General features: G+C 40.5%; 1 protein-coding gene across 1 annotated transcript in view; it reads left to right on the plus strand.

Annotated features, from left to right (window-relative positions):
* Positions 1-4,761: 4,761 nt before the first annotated feature.
* The window catches only part of LOC118480204, a 46,213-nt gene continuing 26,743 nt past the window's right edge, over positions 4,762-24,231 (plus strand). The window contains exons 1-2 of the mRNA XM_035974927.1: positions 4,762-4,977; positions 5,077-5,457. Coding sequence (XP_035830820.1) covers positions 4,762-4,977; positions 5,077-5,457 — 597 coding nt within the window. The remainder of the gene's footprint in view (positions 4,978-5,076; positions 5,458-24,231) is intronic.

Below are 24,231 nucleotides of genomic sequence, written 5' to 3' on the forward strand. Positions count from 1 at the left end.
TTTCCCCCTGTTCAGTTACCTCTGTTCCATGTAAAGCACCAGAATTTTGATTTTCTGTTGTGCTATTTACTTGTTCTTCAGGGTTAGTACATGATATTTATGATGATTTAAATGTACAAGCTTTATCATGTTCTAGAAAATCTTCTGATATCATTTCAAAGAGATGCTCATAATTTTCCTGTTTGTCAGAAAAGTTTATTTCTTTTATGTATTCATCAGAAACTTCAGTCTCTGATGAGTCATCAAATGAGACATATAAACTTTCTCTGATTGTCCTTGTATTAAGAACAAAAATTCTATAAGCTTTTGAGGACAAGGAATATCCAAGAAAAATACCTTTTTCTGCTTTTCTGTCAAATTTTTCAAGGCTTTCAAAATCATTGAAGACAAAACATCTACAACCAAATGTGTGTAAAAATTTTACACTTGGAATTCTATTATTTATAATGTTATAGGGTGTTTTGTTTAGCCTTTTGTTGATAAGAGTTCTGTTTTGAGTAAAACATGCATTTGCAATTGCTTCTGCCCAAAAGTGAGAGGGCATTTTGGCATATGCAAGCATTGTTCTGGCAGCTTCTACTAAGGTTCTATTTTTTCTTTCAACAACCCCATTTTGTTGAGGGGTTCTGGGAGCAGAAAAGTCATGAGAGATTCCTTTGTTTACGAGAAAGCTTTCAATTTTGAATTTTTGAATTCTGTCCTATTGTCTGGTCTGATCCTTCTTACTGTTAGTTTTAACAGATTTTCAATTTTCTTTATAAAATTAATGATCAAATCAGGTGTTTCACTTTTCTTTCTCAAAAATTCAACCCATGTATATCTGGAAAAATCATCAACTATTACTAGTATATATTTCTTTCCAGAAAAACTTTCTGTACCTATGGGTCCACACAAATCCATGTGTAAAAGTTCCAAATTTTGTGTAATGGAAGATTCAGAAATTGACTTGTGAGCGCTTCTTTTTGACTTTCCCATCTCACAAGCATCACAAATTTTATCCTTTTTAGAGGATATGAAAGGTAACCCTTTTACCAGACCTTTACTTGCTAATTTGTTTAGGTTTTTGAAATTTAAGTGAGCCAATCTTTTATGCCACAACCAACTACTTTCTTTGTTGATTTTTGAAAATAAACATAGTTTAGGATGTTCATTTTCTTCTTTGAAGTCAAAGTAATAGATTGATTTTCTTATTCTTTTCCCACTCAAGTATATTTTATTATCATCCATACCTATTAGCAAGCATTTTTCTGGTAAAAATGTTACTTGAAAACCTTTGTCACAGAATTGACCACAGCTCAGCAAATTATACTTTAAGCCTTCAACATAAGCTACTCTTTCAATGGTCAAACATCCATACCTGATACATCGGTATCCCATTATCCTTCCTTTCACTCCATTTCCAAAGTTCACCATTTTACCCAGCTTTGAGACAAAGTTGCTGAGTAAGCTCCTATCTCCAGTCATGTGCTTGGAGCTTCCTGAGTCGCAGTACCAGATCTGCTGCACATGATGGTCCTGAAATGGAATGATTAGAGGGTTTTAGGTACCCAGGCATGCTTGGGTACACTTTCTGATGATATTCTGGTTCTATTATTTCTTCTAGATGACCTTTCATCAGAATTTCTGTTAAATGCTGAGCCATTAACAGAATTTTTCTTTTTCTTTTGGAGATGGTGTTGAACAAGCTTCAGTATTTCAACACACATACAGGAATCATCAGAAATTTCTGATTTTCCTTCTTGTGATGGAATGAAGGGATAGTTTTGAAAAGATGATTGAATTGCTTCTGGAGTTTTTACAAACTCTTGACTGTATTCACTTCTTTCTGGTTCAAAATTTGGCTTTTTAAAGGAGTATTCAGAACGTGTTGATTTGTAAGTTTCAGAATCAGATTCTGATAAGAATTTATCAGAAGTCTGTTGAGTTGCTTTTACAATGACAGTGGGTTTGTTATTATTTGTTCTTACATAACCCAACCCTTCTCCTTTGTTCTTTGGAGTGGACTCTATGAAATTTATGAATTCTTTTGCCTCTTGAAAACCTCTTACGTTAATTTATTTATCATTGATTTTCTTGTAAAGATCTCTTCTTTCATTTTCATAGAACTCAATTTTAGCTCTTTGATCTAAACTTTGTTCTATAAGTAATTGGTTTTCAAGAATGATTTTATTCAAGGTCCTTTGCAACTCATCAGATTTTTTACCATCTGATTGATGTTTAACTTGCAAGTTTAAAAAATTTGACATGAGCTCATTTAGCTTGTGTTCAAGATCAAAATTGTCTAAACTTACCTGTTGTCTTGAAGTTTCTGGTATGTCATCAGAAAGTGCCATGAGACAGAAGTTGGCCATTTCTTCTTCTTCATCATCAGAAGAATCATCAGATAGCCATGTATATGTTCCAACAATTAAGCTGACTTGCTGTTGTTGCTTCTTAGCTTCCTCAAGCTTCTTTTCATAGTATGCAACATTTTTCAGCTTCTTGGTCTTACACTCAGATACATAATGACCTTTTTGCTTGCACTTGTAACACACCACCTCAGCCTTTCCTTTATCCTTAGATCTAACTTCTTCTTTAGATCTATCATCCATCCTCCTACTATCACTCCTCTGGTACCTCTGGCCTCCTCCCCTCAACCTCTGCTCAAACATTTTGGTGAGCAGTGCTATTGCATCAGCAAAGGCTGAAAAATCTGATGATGAATCAGAAGTTTCAAAGGCCTGGCTGTTTGATGGTTGTGGATCATTGGAAGTTGTTTGTCTCTGTGAGTTAGAGATAAGAGCTAAAGATCCCCCTCTTTGAATGGTTTCTTCAAATATTTCTTCCTCTCTGGGGATCAAGATGCTATATAAGTCATGAAGACTCATGTTTCCTAGTTCTAAGGTTGAGGACAAAGTCATTGTGAGACTCCTCCATTCTCTAGGCAAAGCATCAAGAAATTTTATGTTTCTTTCATCATTTGATTTAGTTATTCCAAATTTCTTTAGCTCGTTTAAAAGTTTTGTAAACCTTTGATATGTGTCATTTAACTTTTCATTAGGTAAACTTTTAAACCTTTCATAGGATGATACGTTGTTTGTTCTCTTGTTTCTTTTCATCCTTTCTCCTCCTTCACAAAGATTTTCCAACTGATCCCATATTTCCTTAGCTGATGCACAAGCATCAACTTGTGAAAATACGTCATTGGGGATGGCCATTATTAAGACTGATTTTGCTCTTTCATCCCCTGCTACCAGTTCCTTGTCTTCCTCACTCCAAAGTATTTCACTTTTGGGAGCTCGGAAGGCAGGGATAGCAGGTAGTTGGTCAGTTGCTGGAATTGCAGGTATTTCAGTCATTGGTATATGTGGACCCCTTTCAATGGATCTAAACAGAGCTCGGTCATGACCATTAAGGAAATTGACCATCCTGATTTTCCATTGGGGGTATTCCTCCCTGACCAGAGTCGGAGGTTTGGACATAAAACCAATGTTGAAAGCAATATTCCAGGTTTGAAAGCTGGCCATCTTTAGAAAAAAGAAGAAGAGCAATTGATCGTTTGAAAATAATTTATTCAATCTGCTCTGATACCAATTGTTGGACCTAGTATGGCCTTAACAACTTCTTTTTACGTAATATGGCAAGTGATTTCAGTATATGTGAAAAAGATGTGCGGAAATGGAAATCGGACTTTCAAGAAACAAGACCTACAGAATTCTCAAGTTTATATCATTTTGAAACAAATTAGTTTAACAAGGTGATTGTAAGATTATTATCTAATACAAATGAATCTTGATTTCTGTGGGTGAGAAGAGCAGTGGAGTTTGGGTGTTTGTGTGTGAATGCTAAGCTTCAAACTCAAGTATCTTCTGCCTCTCGAGCCTTCTATTTATAGACGGCCGTGGACATGAATAAACAATTGTTTATTCATGCAATAAGTCCTCCGTAAAGTAGCAATTTGACATATTCATTGAATCCATCGTTCAAGTTGCATTTGTAATCATGAAAACCAATAATGTCATGCTTCGGTCACGGGTGGCAGGATAGAGTTGTGATTTTTAGACAAGTGGGTCTTTTATCAGAATTTCTGATAAACCACTTCATCAGAAATTCTGGTGAACATATCATCAGAAAGTCTGATGATCAGAATTTGTTAGAAACTGATGATATTTCATCAGAAATATCATCAGATCCATCAGAAATGACCTTCTTTGATAATCCAAATCAACTCTTGATCAACTTGTGATTCTTTGTAGTAGATACTTTGCTTTTCAATTGTCCCAACTGATTTTCTTCATCTTGCTGTGTTCTTCAGGACTGTTATCTTCTTCAGAGATCCAGTTGATTGAGATTTTCTTCAATACTTACAAATAAAGTTTTACTTACAAATAAAGTTTCCTAACACCAACCATGAAGCTATATGATGGCTCAACAGATCCAGAAGAGCATGTAGCTCAATACAAAGAAAGGATGGAGATCAATCCCATTCCTGAGAGGTTAAAAGAAGCATGTCTATGCAAGGGTTTCGGATCCACACTGACAGGATCAGCTCTTAAATGGCTACTAAGTCATCCCCCTTACTCTATTACTTCATTTGCTAATCTAGTTAATCTGTTCAATAGCCAATTCTCATGTAGTAGGAAATTTGAACGTTTAACTAGTGATCTATATAGGGTAACACAAGGTCAAAATGAATAACTTAGAGATTATATCACTAAATTCAGTAAAGAATCCTTAGACATTCCTAATTTGGATATTGCTACGGCTATAGAAGCCTTTAAAATGGGATTACTTAGGGATTCACGGTTCTATGGTGATCTTGTCATGACCCCTTGCAGGAATCTAGATGAAGTGAGAACAAGGGCCCTTAGATTCATCCGATTAGAGGATGATAAAAGGATCCAAGAAAGACAGGCAGGATCCTCGAAGCAGGAAAAGCAAGGAATCTACTTCATGAACAACGAGTCCAAGTCATACAACAAGTCAGATAACCAGAACGTGCATGCAGTGGAGCAAGAAGAGGATGATGAGGATTATCCTCCCATTTCTGAATATTGTTTTTCTGTTGATAATAATGAACTAATCCTTGCAATGCAGAATCTAGCTGAAAAAGTGAGATGGCCCAGAAAGAGTGATAAGCCAACTGCAACAAAAGACAAATCCAAATGGTGTGCATATCACGAAGATTTCGGTCATCTCACTGAAGAATGTATTGCACTCAGAAAAGAGATTGGTTACTTATTAAGCAAAGGGCATTTGAAGGAGCTGTTGGGAAGAAAAAGGTCAAGGATCCAGGATCCTGAAAAGGTTCCAGAAAGAGCTCCTGCTCCTCCTGCTGATGCACAAATTATCAACTTCATATCTGGTGGATCAGACATATGTGGCACTTCCTTTTCATTAGCCAAGAGGCATGCCAAGGAGACCAAGATGGATAATGGGGATAGACCCATCCGAACCTCTAATGTTACAAAGGAGAAAGTTATTACCTTTGATGAGGATGATCGTGTGGATGTTCAGGATCCTCATCATGATGGTCTCGTTATTACATTGTTTATATCTAATCATTTTGTTCGTAGGATCCTGATAGATGGAGGAAGCTCTATAAATATCATTCAGCTTGATGTCCTCAAGAAGATAAACATCCCTGAATCAGAAATTATCCCAAGATCTTCGGTTCTTCTAGGATTCAGTGGGGAAACCAAGAACACATTAGGGGACATTAAGCTTCCCATTTATATAGAGGGACTTAGTTCTTTTCAAAAATTTTGTGTTATAGATTGCTTATCATGTTGCAATGTTATCCTTGGCAGGCCATAGATACATGACATGAAAGCAGTCCCATCTACATATCATCAATGTGTAAAGCTTCCTAGTCCTTAGGGGTGGTGATGATTGAGAGTGACCAACAAGAAGCCAAGAATTGCTACACTTCATCGATGAAGCCAGCCACAAGACCTAGGGAGCAATAGCAATTAAAGCATCCTCCAAGAGATGTCCTGGAGGCAAGAGAACAAGATGTGAAAGATATACTGATGGATCCTCAAGATCCTGAATCCAAAATCTTCATAGGATCCGGGATCCTCAATGACATCGAATAGGATCTAGTATCCTTCCTCAAGAAGAGAAGAACTACCTTTGCCTGGAAGCATGAAGACATGACAGGTATCTCTAAAGATATTATTACTCATAAGCTTGGCATTGACAGGTCATTCAAACCCATACATCAAAAGAGGAGAAAGTTTGCACCTGAGAGGAATGCCATTATCCAAGAGGAATTAGACAAGCTGCTCAGAGCAGGTATGATTAGAGTGGTCAAGTATCCAAGGTGGTTAGCCAATGTGGTTGTTGTTCAAAAGAAAAATGGAAAGTGGAGGGTATGTGTCGATTTTACTGATTTAAACAACAAGGATCCTTTCCCATTACCCCACATTGACTCCATGGTGGATGCTACCGCGGGTCATGAGTTGTTGACTTTCATGGATGCTTCATCTGGATTTCAACAAATTCAGATGGAACCATCTAATCAAGAGGATACAGCCTTTATGACCCCAACTGGTATCTATTATTATATTGATATGTCATTCGGACTAAGAAATGCAGGTGCTACCTATCAAAGGCTAGTCAATATGATGTTTAAAGAACAAATTTGACACACTATGGAAGTCTATATAGATGACATGGTGGTTAAGTCCAAGAGAGCTGAGGATCACCTTAGAGATCTGGAGGAAGCATTTGTTATCCTTGATAAATTCAATATGAAACTGAATCCTTCCAAGTGTCACTTTGGTGTTAAGGCAGGCAAGTTCCTAGGTTACATGGTAACCAAAAGAGGCATAGAAGCAAGTCTAGAGAAAATCAAGGCGATTGTGAATATTAAATCTCTTGCCAATGCTAAGGATGTGCAAAGGTTGACAGGCAGGATCGCAGCCTTGAACAGGTTCATCTCAAAGTCATCAGAGAAGTGCAAGGAATTCTATGACATCCTGAGAAAGAACAAGAAATTTGAGTGGACTGAAAAGCATGAGAATGCTCTTAAAGCCCTTAAGGATTACCTATTCTCAGCTCCTGCCTTGATGAAACCACAAAAAGGGGATATATTATCCTTATATTTGGCAGTCTCTTCTAAAGCAGTAAGTGCGGTCCTTGTTAAGGATCACAAAGGTACACAACATCCTGTATATTATGTGTTAGGGCTGGATTTTTATGACCTATGATCCTTACATGTGATCCTAACATGTGATCCTAACAAGTGATCCTTGTTTCTTTGGCAGATAGTGATCCTCAGAGGAGCTCCAGGATCAGGATCAGATATCATTCCAAGGATCCTCATACTAACGACTGTTCTCTTTGGACTTAATATTATCTTGCAGGAATTACGAGTTGGATCCAGTCTTAGCAACGTAAACAAGGAATCTGTCACGATAATCTCGCACATGCATAATCAAAGATGGACGTTATGGCAAATATGGAAACTCAGCACAATTCAAGGGCGATTATTTAGGCTAAATTTACTTCTATTTCTAAAGGGGTAACGAGCTAGTAGTTAGGTGATTTGCCTAAAATAGAACCACACACACTTGTATAAATGGCACTCTTGAACATTCGGAAGACACAACACACTTCTCACACGCTTTAGCATACGATACTATAGAGATCCTTGTACCTAGCTCGTTACCATCCGAAGTTGTAACCAATATTTGTTATATTAAAGTTTGGTGATCGGTAGTTTCCATCACCCGAGGTTTTTTATGCCGGAGATCATTCATTGATCAAGCGCTTTTTCCTCGTATAAATCCTTGTGTCACTTGTGCATTTTACATTTGAGTGATCCTTCACTTTGTTCATCATACCAAGCATCATTCCCCGTTTACATAAAGTTTGGTTGCATTATCTTTAAGTGATTTTTGACCAAAACAGTTTGGCGCCCACCGTGGGGCAATTGGTGCTTCATTCATAAGAAAGTTTTTCTGTTGGTGATCATTTCGGAAGTGTAGCATGGCTTCATCGTTGAAGAATAATTCCACAGCGATGTCTGTAGTCAATTCATCTAATGGCATTCCACCTTTGCCTCCACCACCAGCTGGATCTCAGAAAAATGCTGAGAAGAGACCAACTCCTATCTCCTCTAAACCATCATCTTCTGCTCTAACTTCTTCTATTCCCAGTACTAGTGATATATTTACTTTGATTTTGCAGATGAGGGATCGTATGCAGCAGCAGGATGAAACTAATGACAGGATCCTCAAGGAAATCGGAGATCTCAAAAGACAAAAGAAAACGGCAGAGGATCATTCCCCGCTAATGCCCAAATCTTTGAATTTTGATACTCCGATGATTACTTCTCAGCCATCAGAGGTCCCAGACGTTCAACACATGTATGGATCAAGAGGAGTGCATTTCGGCCCAGCAGTAGTGACTCAGGCATCAGGATCATATTTCCAACCAGCAGGATCCTATACTCAGCATATGGGATCCTTCATGAACTCAGGACCCTCCTTCGTTCCAGGATCATCCCAAGTTCAAGGATCCTCATTCGTTCCAGAATTATCCCAGGTTCAAGGATCCTCCTTCGTTCCAGGATTATCCCAGGTTCAAGGATCCTCCTTCGTTCCAGGATTATCCCAGGTTCAAGGATCCTCCTTCGTTCCAGGATCATCCCAGGTTCAAGGATCCTCCTTCGTTCCAGGATTATCCCAGGTTCAAGGATCCTCCTTCGTTCCAGGATTATCCCAGGTTCAAGGATCCTCCTTAGTTCCAGGATCATCCCATATTCAGGGATCCCTTCAGATGCCAGGATCCTTGAAGAATTTGCAAACAGGAAGTCCAGATGTCCATCAAGGAGATTTTATTCCGATGCAGTCCATCGCTTCCACTGGTCCATCAATCATCCCAGAATCCCAGCAATATGGATTCACATCCAATGTTCCTAACTTGAACCCGATGGGAGGTAACACTTTTAATAATTCTCTTACCACTAACCATGGATTCATGCAGGATACAGGTATCAATCATGTTATGGCCAGAGAACTACAAAAACTGAAGGATATGATATCAAGTGTTCCAGGGGTAGTCAAACCTATCCCGGAGATTGCAGATGGAAGCCATAAGGTATCTCGTTTTGCACCACCAATTTGTGATGCTGAGATACCCAAAAGATTCCATATCCCTACTATGAAGTTGTATGATGGTACAACGGATCCTGAGGAACACATAGCACAATACAGGGAGAGGATGGAGATCAATCCTATTCCAGAAAGGTTAAAGGAAGCATGCCTGTGCAAGGGATTTGGATCCACTCTTACTAGATCAGCTCTTAAATGGCTACTAAGTCTTCCCCCTTACTCTATTACTTCGTTTGCTAATTTAGTTAACTTATTAAATAATCAATTTTCTTGTAGCAGAAAATTTGAACGATTGACTAGTGATCTATATAGGATAACACCGGGTCATAATGAATCATTAAGGGATTATATAACCAAGTTTAGTAAAGAATCCTTGGACATTCCTAACTTGGATGTGGCCACAGCTGTTGAGGCCTTCAAGATGGGATTGCTTAAGGATTCATTGTTCTATGATGATCTTGTTATGACACCGTGCAGGAACCTAGACGAAGTAAGAACTCGGGCACTCAGGTTCATCCGGCTAGAGGATGACAAGAGGATCCAGGAGAGACAAGTAGGATCCTTAAAACAAGAAAAGCAAGGATCCTCTTTCAAAAGCAACAAATTCAAATCCTATAACAGAACTGACAATCAGAATGTGCATGCTGTAGACCAAGAAGAGGATGATGAAGATTATCCTCCAATTTCTGAATACTGTTTTTCCGTTGATAATCATGAACTAATCCTTGCAATGCAGAATCTAGGAGAAAAGGCCAGATGGCCCAGAAAAAATGACAAAACAGCCGCAACTAAAGATAAATCAAAGTGGTGTGCATACCATGAAGATTTTTGGCATTTGACAGAGGAATGCATCGCATTATGAAAGGAAATTGGATATCTGCTGAGCAAGGGGCATTTGAAAGAATTGTTGGGAAGAAAAAAGCAAAGGACTCAGGATCCTGAAAGGATCCCTGAGAAAGCTCCAGCTCCTCCAGTAGATACACAAGTGATCAACTTTATATCTGGAGGATCAGACATCCGTGGTACATCCTTCTCAGCAGCTAAAAGGCATGCAAAGGAAGCTAAAATGGATAACGGAGAAAGACCTATTCGAACATCAAGTGTCTCGGAAGGAAAAACCATAACCTTTGATGAGGATGATAGAATTAACATCCAGGATCCTCATCATGATAGTTTAGTTATTACTCTTTTTATTTCTAACCATTTTGTCCGCAGGATCCTTATTGACGGAGGAAGCTCAGTAAATATTATCCAGCTTGATGTTCTGAAGAAAATGGGTATCCCGGAATCAGATATCACCCCAAGATCCTCCGTGCTTGTAGGATTTAGTGGCGAAACTAAGAAAACCCTGGGGGACATTAAACTCCCAATTTATGTGGAAGGATTACATAATTATCAAAAATTTTGTGTTATTGACTGTTTTTCTTGTTGTAATGTTATCCTTGGCAGGCCCTGGATACACGATATGAAGGCAGTCCCGTCCACCTACCATCAGTGTGTGAAGCTTCCTAGCCCATGGGGAATAATCAAGATCGATAGTGATCAACAGGAGGCTAAGGATTGTTACACCTCATCAATGAAACTAGCCTCGAAATCAAGGGAGCAATAGCAATTAAAGTATCCTCCAAGGGGTGTCTTGGAGGCAAGAGAGCAGGATGTGGACGAAATCCTCTTGGATCCTGATGATCCTGAATCCAAGATCTACGTCGGATCAGGGATCCTTGATAAAATGAAAGAAAACATAGTATCCTTCCTCAAAAGAAGAAAATCTACCTTTGCATGGAAACATGAGGATATGACAGGTATATCTAAGGATATTATCACTCATAAACTTGGCATTGACAGGTCAGTCAAACCAATCCATCAAAAAAGGAGGAAGTTTGCACCAGAAAGAAATGCCATTATCCAGGAAGAGGTAGAAAGATTACTACGAGCAGGTATGATTAGAGAAGTGAAGTATCCAAAATGGTTAGCCAATGTGGTTGTTGTTCAAAAGAAAAATGGAAAGTGGAGGGTATGTGTCGATTTCACTGATTTGAATAAGGCATGTCCCAAGGATCCTTTCCCATTACCCCACATTGACTCTATGGTGGATGCAACGGCGGGTCATGAACTGTTAACCTTTATGGATGCATCATCTGGATTCCAACAAATTCAGATGGAACCATCTGACCAAGAGGATACGGCCTTTATGACCCCAACCGGTTTATATTGTTATATTGCTATGCCTTTTGGATTAAGAAATGCAGGTGCAACATATCAAAGGCTGGTGAATATGATGTTCAAAGATCAAATTGGACAAACCATGGAAGTGTACATAGACGATATGGTGGTGAAATCCAAAAAAGCTGAGGATCACCTAAGGGACTTGGAGGAAGCATTTGATATCCTTGATAATTATAACATGAAGCTTAATCCTTCAAAATGTCACTTTGGTGTTAAAGCAGGTAAATTCTTAGGATATATGGTAACCCAGAGGGGCATTGAAGCAAGCCCAGAACAAATCAAAGCATTGGTGAATATCAAATCCCCTGCCAACGCTAAGGATGTGCAAAGGCTAACAGGCAGGATAGCAGCTCTAAACAGATTCATATCCAAATCCTCAGAAAAGTGTAAAGAATTCTATGATATCCTAAGAAAGAACAAGAAATTCGAATGGACTGAAAAGCATGAGAATGCTTTACAAGCCCTAAAAGAATACATGTCCTCAGCCCCAGCATTGATGAAACCAGAAAAAGGAGATGTGTTATCCTTATACCTTGCGGTATCCTCAAAAGCAGTAAGTGCAGTCCTTGTTAAGGATCATGAAGGTACACAATATCCTGTCTATTATGTAAGTAAGAGTTTGCTTGATGCTGAATCCAGGTATTCACACCTTGAAAAACTTATTCTTGCACTGATTATGGCATCTACTAAACTAAGACATTATTTTGAAACCCATGTTATTGTTGTTAGAACTAATTTTCCAATTAAGAATGTCCTCAGGAAACCAGAGATGTCCGGCAGAATGGCTAAGTGGGCAGTAAAGCTTAGTGCCCATGATATAAGATATGAGCCTAGAACAGCCATCAAATCCCAAGCATTAGCAGACTTTGTGGCTGATTTCAGTAGTGATTTACAAAAGGAAGCCGAATTGGAAGTCCAGCAGCTGGATGAAACCAAGGATCCTTGGATACTACATACTGACGGATCCTCAAATGTTAAAGGCACGGGGCTTGGTATACTACTTAAATCGCCACAGGGGGACATAATACCCCATTCCATAGCTTGTGAGTTCCAAGCCACTAATAATGAGGCTGAATATGAAGCCTTAATCGCTGGCTTACAAATTGCTAAGCATATAGGGATCAGGTATCTTGAGGTATACGTGGATTCATTGTTAATCACTAATCATTTTAATGGATCCTATGTTGTTAAAGGTGAAAAACTAACCAAATATTTAGAGATAGTCAAAGAATTGGCACTCTCCTTTGTTTCTTTCAGTTTGACACAGGTACCAAGGGAGGAAAATACAGAAGCTGATGCATTGGCCAATCTAGGATCATCTTTGAAAATCCCGGAGGATATAAGTATCCCCATCATCCATATCCTGGCTCCTGCTATTGAAAATCAGGTGGCCATGGAAATAGAAGAGGATACTGCAATGATCCCTAGTGAGGATACTCAATCTTATTCAGGATCATGGACCTCACCAATCATGAGATACTTACAACACGGGGAGATTCCTATGGGAGAAAATCCTAGGGCTTTCAGGATTAAGGTATCTCAATTCACAATCTTAAATAATGTGCTATATAAGCGATCTCTTGCAGGACCATATTTAAGATGTATCGAGGATCCTGAAGTTCAAGAAGTGTTAAAAGACTTCCATGAAGGAGATTGTGGAAACCACACTGGGGGCAGGGCATTGTTCTCAAGGATCTTAAGGACAGAATACTACTGGCCAACTATGAAAAGGGATGCTGTGGAGTATGCTAAGAAGTGTGATCCTTGTCAAAGACACAGCAATATCCTTCATCAGCCGGCTGAATTTCTACATCCTATACCATCCTCTTGGCCATTCATGAGATGGGGGACGGATATAGTTGGCAAGCTCCCTAAGGCACCTGGTGGAAAAGTATTCATGCTTGCTATGACTGACTACTTCTCCAAGTGGATAGAGGCTGAAGCTTTTGCCCAAGTCAGAGAGAAGGAAGTTATATCCTTTATTAAGAGAAACATTATAACTAGATTTGGCATTCCTTCTGAAATTGTATGTGATAATGGTTCCCAATTTATTGGGAGCAGGACTACTAACTTTTGTGACAATTGGGGGATTAAGATGATAACATCAACACCAGTACACCCACAAGCTAATGGTCAAGCAGAATCATCCAACAAGATCATCATCAACAATCTGAAGAAGAAACTTGGATCCAAGAAGGGGAAATGGGCAGAGGAATTGCCTTATGTGCTTTGGGCTGATAGGACAACTCCCAAGAATGCTACTGGTCAAACACCCTTCTCTTTGGTATTTGGGGCAGAATCAGTGATCCCAACAGAAATGGTGGTTCCAACTGCTAGAACAAGTACCCGTGATCCTGAGGAGAATGATGCAAACCTGGCTCAAGACTTGGATACTATTGAAGAAATCAGGGATCTGGCTAGGATAAGGATGGCTAGCTACCAACAAAGAATGGCTGGTGCTTACAACAAAAATGTCAGGATATGGAAATTCCAAGCTGGGGATATGGTATTGAGAAAAGCATTCCAAAATACCACCAATCCTGCTGATGGGAAATTGGCACCAAAATGGGAAGGCCCTTATTTGATCGAAGCCGAAGCAGGAAAGGGGGCATATAGGTTGCTTACCATGGAGGGTAATCTGTTACCAAGAGCCTGGAATGCTGTCCACTTGAAAAAATATTTCATGTAAGCAGGATCCTTCTGGCATGAGTGATCCTTACATTGGAAGTATCCTTCAAGGATCCCTGAAGCATCAATGATCCTTACTCTGGTAATGTCCTAAGCTTGAACTCTTATTTACATATCTTCTTATTTAAGGATAAGGATCATGTATCCTTCATCCTTCTCTCACGAGATTTTGAGTTCTGATAAGTTCAGGTATCCTTAGCATAATGTCGACAACCTTCAGAAGCAACTCAGATCCTTGGGCTTGTCCCCAGTTATCCTTGGGCTTGTCCCCAGTTTTCGCCTGTAGCGCACGATGATCCTGGTATAGTTCACGTCTTTGGGACCAGTACTCGCTTTAGGGGCTGATAACCTCATCGTACTGGCTATACCCAGGATCCTACGTATAATGGTAGACGTACCATACATCCGTTCCTAAGGTTTCTAACGTTTTCACGTTAGCTAAGGTTTTGGCATTTTCATGTCACTAAGTTTGGATAGTCGCCAGTGAGGGCCATACTCCAGTTTACATACGATCCTTGGGCTTGTCCCCAGTTATCCTTCGGGCTTGTCCCCAGTGATCCTTTGGGCTCGTCCCCAGTTATCCTTCGGGCTTGTCCCCAGTGATCCTTTGGGCTCGTCCCCAGTTATCCTTTGGGCATGTCCCCAGTTACTAACTTATCTTTTATATTGGCTTAGTCCCAAGTTATGTCCTATTTTTCAGGTTTTCGAAGTTAAACAATTAAGGATCCTTAATCCTTATTATCCATTAAAGTTTCACTTATGGTTATCCTGATTAAAGGTTAGGATCCTAACTTGGATCCTCAGGTATGATCCTTAACTATTTTCAATTTCATTCATTATTTATTTGAATAACCCTTAGACTTTGACAACTGAACCTATGATCCTTAAAATAAACTACTTTGAAAATTTTCGATTATAGGATATTTGATCCAGGATCATATCCTAAATTTCTTAAACATAATTTGCTTAACTTTTCTTACTCAAACAAATATGTATCAAAACAATTGGAAATTAAAAAGATAACAATACGAGATAAGCCAAAAAAGATTAGAGTTATTTTATTAACAAAGGCTTAAAACCCTTCAAAGTTGTCAAAATTGCCAACCCACGTTTCTACCAGCAAAACGTGGCCCGTCCACATGGGTTGGCAAAGGGTGTCCATTGTTTGTGCGGTCACAGCATGCAGGAAATTAAAAGGCGGCAGGATCATAATGACTTCATCCCCCAAACAGAGGATCCCTCCACCATTTGTAATCCTACCTATTGTTCACAGGATCCTAGATCCTCAACCCTAAACCTATTGTTCAAATACAGACCATAATTGTTTTAAAACATTACAACCATCAAACAAAAAAATTGGGCTCTGGCTATGTCTAGAAGTTCCCTTCATCGCCCAATCCTGCAGCTCAATCCTTCGCTGCACCATCACCACCAGCTCCACTTGCCTCACCAGCATGATCCTTGCCAGCCTCTCCACCCTCAACCATCGGGACCTCCTCAGCCTCTTCATCATCCTCAAGCTCTGCTAGCCTCGCCTTCCAACCCTCTACATCCCATGTGCTTTTGTCGAAGGCAGGATCCTGACCCTCCATAGCCATCTGTAGCTGGATCTTATACATGGTTATTGCAGCAGAGACCTTGGCATCCTGGGTGATCTCATGCTTCTCATAATCAAAATTGATCAGCATCCTGGCAGCATTATCCTTGGTGGCCCGGAGCTCCTTCTCAAGATCAGCTATCTTAAGATCCTTCAGCACACCCATCTGTTGGAGGTCAGCAATCTGGCGGTCTTGATCCTCGACGTGGCCAACATAAGTCTCTATCTCAGCAAATTTGTCACACCCCGATTTCCACGTGTTTCACCGGTGGGCCCGGTGGGGGATTACCGTGACGATGTTGGCAACAATATAGTCAAACCACACAATTATATAAATGCACAGCGGAAGCTTAAAGATAAATATATACTTCAACCTTTGGTTGTAATATCAAATGTATTACAGAAGTCGAATATATCCACAGCGGATCAAAATAATAATAAAATATTGTTCATTCAGATACGGCATCGAGTTTGCGAGACTATTCGTGATGCTTAGGAAGCTAATACCAGCCCATTTCGTATAGTACCTGCACTTAATCTTTTTGGGGAAAATACGTCAGTTTACACTGGTAAATACGTTCAACTGACACATTTGAAAATGTTTATTAAAATTGGTTTGAATGCACAAGGCACAAACTCTTTTATAACTTGGGAAAATTATTAAAATCTTGTGAACGTTTTACATGTTCTTTTATGCGTTCAGTAGCCCGGGTCGTGTCGGGTTAAAGATTTTTAGACACACCACATTGCGTAAAACCGTAGTATAAAAACCAATGGCTACGTCTTTTAATTTAATGTCGACAATATATACCGGGTGTACGCCTACACCGGGATGTCGATGGTCGTGGCCATTTCGTAAAATGATGCCAAGGATATCCGGGACAACGGTCATTAAACCCCCCAAAGGCTTTTAAGAAACAAAACTGTTTAAATGAGCCGATCATACTATTTAATTAACCACCTAAGCGATGGAAAAATATAATGCTCAATCAAGCGGTATTAACATACCGTAACCCAAGCCCGTATAGGGGAAATAAGTTAAAGTATTTACCTTTGCAAGTATTATTCCTTAATTTGATTAAATCACCGATAGCTTTTACTGGGCTACTAATCTGGAACGAAGGTTTTAATTAACCTCTTAGAATCCTAACGGGTCTTTATATTGGCCGTAGCCTAGACCGGTTGGTTCCGGTATATAAATATGGTTTAATCGCGCGAAAAGGTGAAAACCGAGAATGGAATGTGATTCTGCCCCAAACAAGTTCAGAGACTTGTTTTATATGGGTTCAAGGTTCACACTCTGGATTTTGGGGTCCAAATAATATGATTTGACCCGTATCGGCTAATTTACGAAAACTAGTTTCATAAGCCGAACCGTGCGCTCTATAGGCGAAACGGTTAACCATGAGAGCCTTACGCTTATTTCCTAAGTCAATATGCCTTAAAGAGGTTGTGGTATCAGTAGGATACCTTCCGTGATGCCCGTAACGAGTTTAGGTTAATATTATGCCCCGTAGGGGCTTTTCGGTCGTTTTAAAGACTTTTAAAAGGGCTTTTCGAGTTCTACAGGAAATCTGAGTTTCCCGAACAGTTCATAAAGTCTAAAATACTTTATTTATTATTTAAAATCAGTAGCAACTGGAATCGGGTCAAAAGACCTTGTAGAACTCAAGTTTTGGCCGAAAAGGGCATATTCGGTATTTACCGAACCGTAGCCATAACCGCAGGTTATGAGCAAGGTAAAAATTATTAAAAATCTTTAAAATTCCAAAAGTATTATTTTACTACAGTGGGTAAAAGTTTTGGAGACGAAATCTTGGTTTAGATGGGTGTTATGCTAATTGCGTCGTTTATTACAAAAGTTTACTTTAATTGCGCTATTTAGCATAACTCTCATTCTAGACCTCGGATTGACGTGAAACTTTAAGGACATTCTTATAATTTAGTAAGCAAGGTTATGGTCCGTCCACGTGTCCGAAACACTCGTTTTATTTTTAAAAGGCCGTTACGGTCAACTTTTAGGCGATTAACGGAAATGCGTAAAAGACTCGGACAATTCATGAACCGATCACAGAGGTCTATACCATCATGTAACCTGGTCCTAAGAGAGTCCTAAGGCATATCTATACCTCACTAAAACGGGTCAGAACTGAAGTCAAAGCGAAAGTCAAACTTTTGCGACATTCGGCTCCGAACCGGGTCAATATAGCAAATGTCCGGTCCAAACGAGCGTAAACAAGTTTATATACTTAATATCATGTTTTATGAGTGTCAAAACAGGTTTCATAGCATATACATTACAGATTATGTATAAAACGGCAAAATAGCTTTCTGTCGCCTTTTTAAGTGCACGTTTGACTCGACATTTGACATAGTTAAAGTGGTGATCAGAGGGAACCCTTTTAGGGGTTTATTACCCACATAAGTACCAACTCATAACTACTTTTGATCCGACAATTCACTTGACCGTTTGTGAATTATCGCTATGACAACCGTTAGTTACGACGGTTTGGTTTATGAGCTAAATCTATGGAAATATAAGACCAAAATGGATTTGAACGACTTACAGAAGTTGTATCTTGCTTAGAGAGCAGAGAAGAAATGCTTGAGAGCTTTAGAATGATCAGTAGTTGAGTGTTTGAGTTGTGTGAATGTTATGAGCCAAATGTGGCTATTTATAGTGCAACAAAGCCCTCAAGATCATTACACAACACTCTACACTGATCATGGATGATGGGCAGGTGTCCCATAGAGCTATGGGTCGAGTAGGGGGCGCCCATGCCTCTCTTATTGCATGTTTGATCGTTCATGAGCTCAAAAGGCAAGAAAATACAAACTTTCTGCATCTGGGCGTCTAATGCGGCCCGCATGGGAGTTGCCATGCGTTTGTACGCGGGTCGCCTGAGATTCAAACTTCAGGCGCGTATCTTAGGTGGCTCGCGGCCCGCCTCAACTTAAGCCTAATCCTTACGCGGGTCGCGAGAGGTTAAAATTTCAGGTTTTTAAAATCTTTTGTAATGATTACGAAATCCTGATAATTAATAACGAAATCTTTCGTAATTATTAACCTGACCTTTCGGGTTTGAAGGGGTAACTTTGCGTTTTGGCCCTCGGTTAATTACAACTAAGGACCTCTTGTTATTTACCCACGTTGTTAAGTCCCCGGTTAGTTTATTAATTATTCAGAAAGTCTTAACTTTCATTGTTGACGCTTTTAACCCTTCTCATACGAATTCGATCATAACTTTCTCGTTTTAAAACGGAACTTCGCGGAATTTATACAGTATGTTCTAGTGAGCGTATAAAACTGTTACAAAGCCTCGGGAGCGTTAAAGGGTCACTCAGAGGTATAATTAAACATGTTGACACAGTTAACCCCTGTAGCTTGTAATCTCTCACTTTCTTCCGCGTTTTGCTTCCGTACGATCCATGATTTATTCGTTTGAAGGTACAAGCACCATTTAGGGTTACCATACAGTATATTTACCCTTTGTTGACATTTATAACCCTCGAATTTACATACTTTCAAGGTTTGTCAAAATTAGTCCTTTATTTAATATCAATGCCACGTGTAAACTAATGACACGTGTTAACACATTATTGGACACAAAAATTCGAGGTGTTACATCCTCACCCCCTTAAAATAAATCTCGACCCGAGATTTACTTAAATAAATAGGGGTACTTTTCTTTCATTGTGTCTTCGACTTCCCACGTATATTCGGGTCCTCTACGAGCATCCCATTTGACCTTTACAATCGGTACGTGCTTTCTTCGAAGTTTCTTCACCTGTCGATCTTCAATCGACAAAGGTTTTTCTATAAACTTTAAGCTCTCATCTATATGCACATCTGTGTGTGGAATCACCAATGATTCATCGGCGAAGCACTTTTTGAGATTGCAGATGTGGAATACGTCGTGAATTCCATTGAGCTCTTCAGGCAAGTTCAACTTATAGGCAACTGACCCGACACGTTCAATGACCTCAAAAGGTCCTATGTATCTCGGACTCAGTTTGCCTTTCTTGCCGAAACGCATCACCCCCTTCCAGGGTGACACTTTAAGCAACACTTTTTCACCCACTTCAAAGTGAAAGTCCTTACGCTTTAGATCAGCGTAACTTTTCTGCCTATCTCTACCAGCCTTGAGACGTTCCCGGATCTGGACAATCTTGTCCGTCTTCTGGAAAACTATCTCTTGTCCCGATAATTGGACCTCTCCTACTTCCGCCCAACAAACAGGCGATCTACATTTCCTACCGTATAATGCCTCGAAAGGCGCAGCCTTTATGCTGGTGTGGTAGCTATTATTGTAGGAGAATTCGATCAGGGGTAGATTCTTATCCCAGTTACCGCCTAAATCGATTGCACATGCACGAAGCATGTCTTCTAACGTCTGGATAGTACGCTCACTTTGACCGTCCGTCTGTGGATGGTAAGCCATACTGAAGTTCAAACGCGTGCCCAAAGATTGCTGGAAACTCTTCCAGAAGTGAGACGTGTATCTAGTATCCCTATCGGAGATAATAGACACAGGTATGACGTGTAAGGCTACACTCTTATCAACATAAAGTTGGGCTAACATATCGGAGCTATACGTCTCCTTGACGGGTAGAAAATGAGCTGATTTAGTCAGCCTATCGACTATGACCCATATTGTATCGTTTCCTTTCCTGGTTTTGGGTAACTTGGTTATGAAGTCCATAGTTACACATTCCCACTTCCACTCGGGAAGCTCAGGCTGTTGTAGCAAGCCAGACGGCTTTTGGTGCTCGGCTTTGACTTGAGCACAAGTCAAGCACTTTGCTACATGGGCGGCTACAGACTTTTTCAAGCCTATCCACCAATAGTTTGCCTTTAAGTCTTGATACATTTTGTCTGCACCAGGATGGACTGAGTATTTGGAACTATGGGCTTCCTGGAGGATAACATCTCGTAGTCCTCCATAAATTGGAACCCATATACGTCCGTTCAATCTAAGGATTCCATCCTTGCTAAGAGTCAACTGCTCCTCAGTTACTCCTAACTTTTCATTAGGATAATTAGCTTCCAACACAGCCTCCCGCTGTGCAGCTAATATCCTCTCAATCAAATTGTTCTTGACTTCAATGCTCTTGGCATTGATTCGAATAGGTTTTACCCTTTCTTTTCTGCTCAAGGCATCAGCGACTACATTCGCCTTGCCGGGATTGTACCTGATCTCGCAATCATAGTCATTCAAGGTTTCCATCCAACGACGCTGCCTCATGTTCAACTCTTTCTGATTGAACAGGTGCTGGAGGCTTTTGTGATCAGAATAAATCACAAATTTAATACCATAAAGGTAATGCCTCCACAATTTTAGTGCAAATACAACGGCACCCAACTCCAAATCATGGGTGGTGTAATTCTTTTCGTGCACCTTTAATTGCCTTGAAGCATAGGCAATCACCTTGCCCTTCTGCATAAGTACACACCCCATGCCTGTGTGTGATGCATCACAGTAAACTACGAATTCATCTGCACCTTCAGGTAGTGTCAACACAGGTGCGTTGCTTAGCTTCTGCTTCAGAACTTCGAAGGACTCTTGCTGCTTTGGGCCCCAAACAAACTTTTCTTTCTTCTTGGTTAAGGAAGTCAGGGGCGCAGCAATCCTTGAAAAATTTTCAATAAACCTTCTGTAGTATCCTGCCAATCCCAGGAAACTACGGATTTCGGTAGGCGTCTTTGGCTCTTGCCAGTTCATGACTGCCTCTACCTTAGCGGGATCCACTTGGATACCACGCTCACTTACAACGTGACCTAAAAACTGAACCTCTCGTAGCCAGAATTCACATTTCGAGAATTTGGCGTAGAGTTTCTCACGCTGTAGTAATTCGAGAATGCAACGGAGGTGCTTCTCGTGGTCAGCTTGGTTCTTGGAATATATAAGGATATCGTCGATGAAGACTATGACAAATTTGTCCAAATACGGCTTGCAGACGCGATTCATGAGATCCATGAACGCAGCCGGTGCATTTGTGAGCCCAAAAGGCATCACTAGGAACTCGTAATGACCATAGCGAGTCCTAAATGCTGTCTTATGTACATCCTCATCTCTGACCCTTAGCTGATGATAGCCCGACCTCAAGTCGATCTTCGAGAAATAGCTTGCTCCTTGCAGCTGATCGAATAGATCATCGATCCTCGGCAAAGGATATCTATTCTTTATGGTAACTTTATTTAGCTCTCGATAGTCGATGCACAACCGCATCGATCCGTCCTTCTTCTTTACAAATAGGACTGGTGCTCCCCAGGGAGATGAACTAGGTCTGATAAAACTTTTCTCCAGCAGTTCATCCAACTGGGTTCTCAGTTCCTTCATTTCAGTAGGAGCTAGCTTGTAAGGTGCTCTAGCTATGGGAGCTGCTCCTGGTATGATATCTATTCTGAATTCCACTTGTCTATCTGGTGGTAAACCAGGTAGTTCTTCAGGAAAAACCTCGGGATATTCAGAAATGACAGGAAGATCCTCTACGAGCATCCCATTTGACCTTTACAATCGGTACGTGCTTTCTTCGAAGTTTCTTCACCTGTCGATCTTCAATCGACAAAGGTTTTTCTATAAACTTTAAGCTCTCATCTATATGCACATCTGTGTGTGGAATCACCAATGATTCATCGGCGAAGCACTTTTTGAGATTGTAGATGTGGAATACGTCGTGAATTCCATTGAGCTCTTCAGGCAAGTTCAACTTATAGGCAACTGACCCGACACGTTCAATGACCTCAAAAGGTCCTATGTATCTCGGACTCATTTTGCCTTTCTTGCCGAAACGCATCACCCCCTTCCAGGGTGACACTTTAAGCAACACTTTTTCACCCACTTCAAAGTGAAAGTCCTTACGCTTTGGATCAGCGTAACTTTTCTGCCTATCTCTAGCAGCCTTGAGACGTTCCCGGATCTGGACAATCTTGTCCGTCGTCTGGAAAACTATCTCTGGTCCCGATAATTGGACCTCTCCTACTTCCGCCCAACAAACAGGCGATCTACATTTCCTACCGTATAATGCCTCGAAAGGCGCAACCTTTATGCTGGTGTGGTAGCTATTATTGTAGGTGAATTCGATCAGGGGTAGATTCTTATCCCAGTTACCGCCTAAATCGATTGCACATGCACGAAGCATGTCTTCTAACGTCTGGATAGTACGCTCACTTTGACCGTCCGTCTGTGGATGGTAAGCCGTACTGAAGTTCAAACGCGTGCCCAAAGATTGCTGGAAACTCTTCCAGAAGTGAGACGTGTATCTAGTATCCCTATCGGAGATAATAGACACAGGTATGCCGTGTAAGGCTACAATCTTATCAACATAAAGTTGGGCTAACATATCGGAGCTATACTTCTCCTTGACGGGTAGAAAATGAGCTGATTTAGTCAGCCTATCGACTATGACCCATATTGTATCGTTTCCTTTCCTGGTTTTGGGTAACTTGGTTATGAAGTCCATAGTTACACATTCCCACTTCCACTTGGGAAGCTCAGGCTGTTGTAGCAAGCCAGACGGCTTTTGGTGCTCGGCTTTGACTTGAGCACAAGTCAAGCACTTTGCTACATGGGCGGCTACAGACTTTTTCAAGCCTATCCACCAATCGTTTGCCTTTAAGTCTTGATACATTTTGTCTGCACCAGGATGGACTGAGTATTTGGAACTATGGGCTTCCTGGAGGATAACATCTCGTAGTCCTGCATAAATTGGAACCCATATACGTCCGTTCAATCTAAGGATTCCATCCTTGCTAAGAGTCAACTGCTCCTCAGTTACTCCTAACTTTTCATTAGGATAATTAGCTTCCAACACAGCCTCCCGCTGTGCAGCTAATATCCTCTCAATCAAATTGTTCTTGACTTCAATGCTCTTGGCATTGATTCGAATAGGTTTTACCCTTTCTTTTCTGCTCAAGGCATCAGCGACTACATTCGCCTTGCCGGGATGGTACCTGATCTCGCAATCATAGTCATTCAAGGTTTCCATCCAACGACGCTGCCTCATGTTCAACTCTTTCTGATTGAATAGGTGCTGGAGGCTTTTGTGATCAGAATAATGCCTCCACAATTTTAGTGCAAATACAACGGCACCCAACTCCAAATCATGGGTGGTGTAATTCTTTTCGTGCACCTTTAATTGCCTTGAAGCATAGGCAATCACCTTGCCCTTCTGCATAAGCACACACCCCATGCCTGTGTGTGATGCATCACAGTAAACTACGAATTCATCTGCACCTTCAGGTAGTGTCAACACAGGTGCGTTGCTTAGCTTCTGCTTCAGAACTTCGAAGGACTCTTGCTGCTTTGGGCCCCAAACAAACTTTTCTTTCTTCTTGGTTAAGGAAGTCAGGGGCGCAGCAATCCTTGAAAAATTTTTAATAAACTTTCTGTAGTATCCTGCCAATCCCAGGAAACTACGGATTTCGGTAGGCGTCTTTGGCTCTTGCCAGTTCATGACTGCCTCTACCTTAGCGGGATCCACTTGGATACCACGCTCACTTACAACGTGACCTAAAAACTGAACCTCTTGTAGCCAGAATTCACATTTCGAGAATTTGGCGTAGAGTTTCTCACGCTGTAGTAATTCGAGAATGCAACGGAGGTGCTTCTCGTGGTC

This window comes from Helianthus annuus, chromosome 7 (assembly GCF_002127325.2).
Source record: "Helianthus annuus cultivar XRQ/B chromosome 7, HanXRQr2.0-SUNRISE, whole genome shotgun sequence".
NCBI classification, from domain to species: Eukaryota; Viridiplantae; Streptophyta; class Magnoliopsida; order Asterales; family Asteraceae; genus Helianthus; species Helianthus annuus.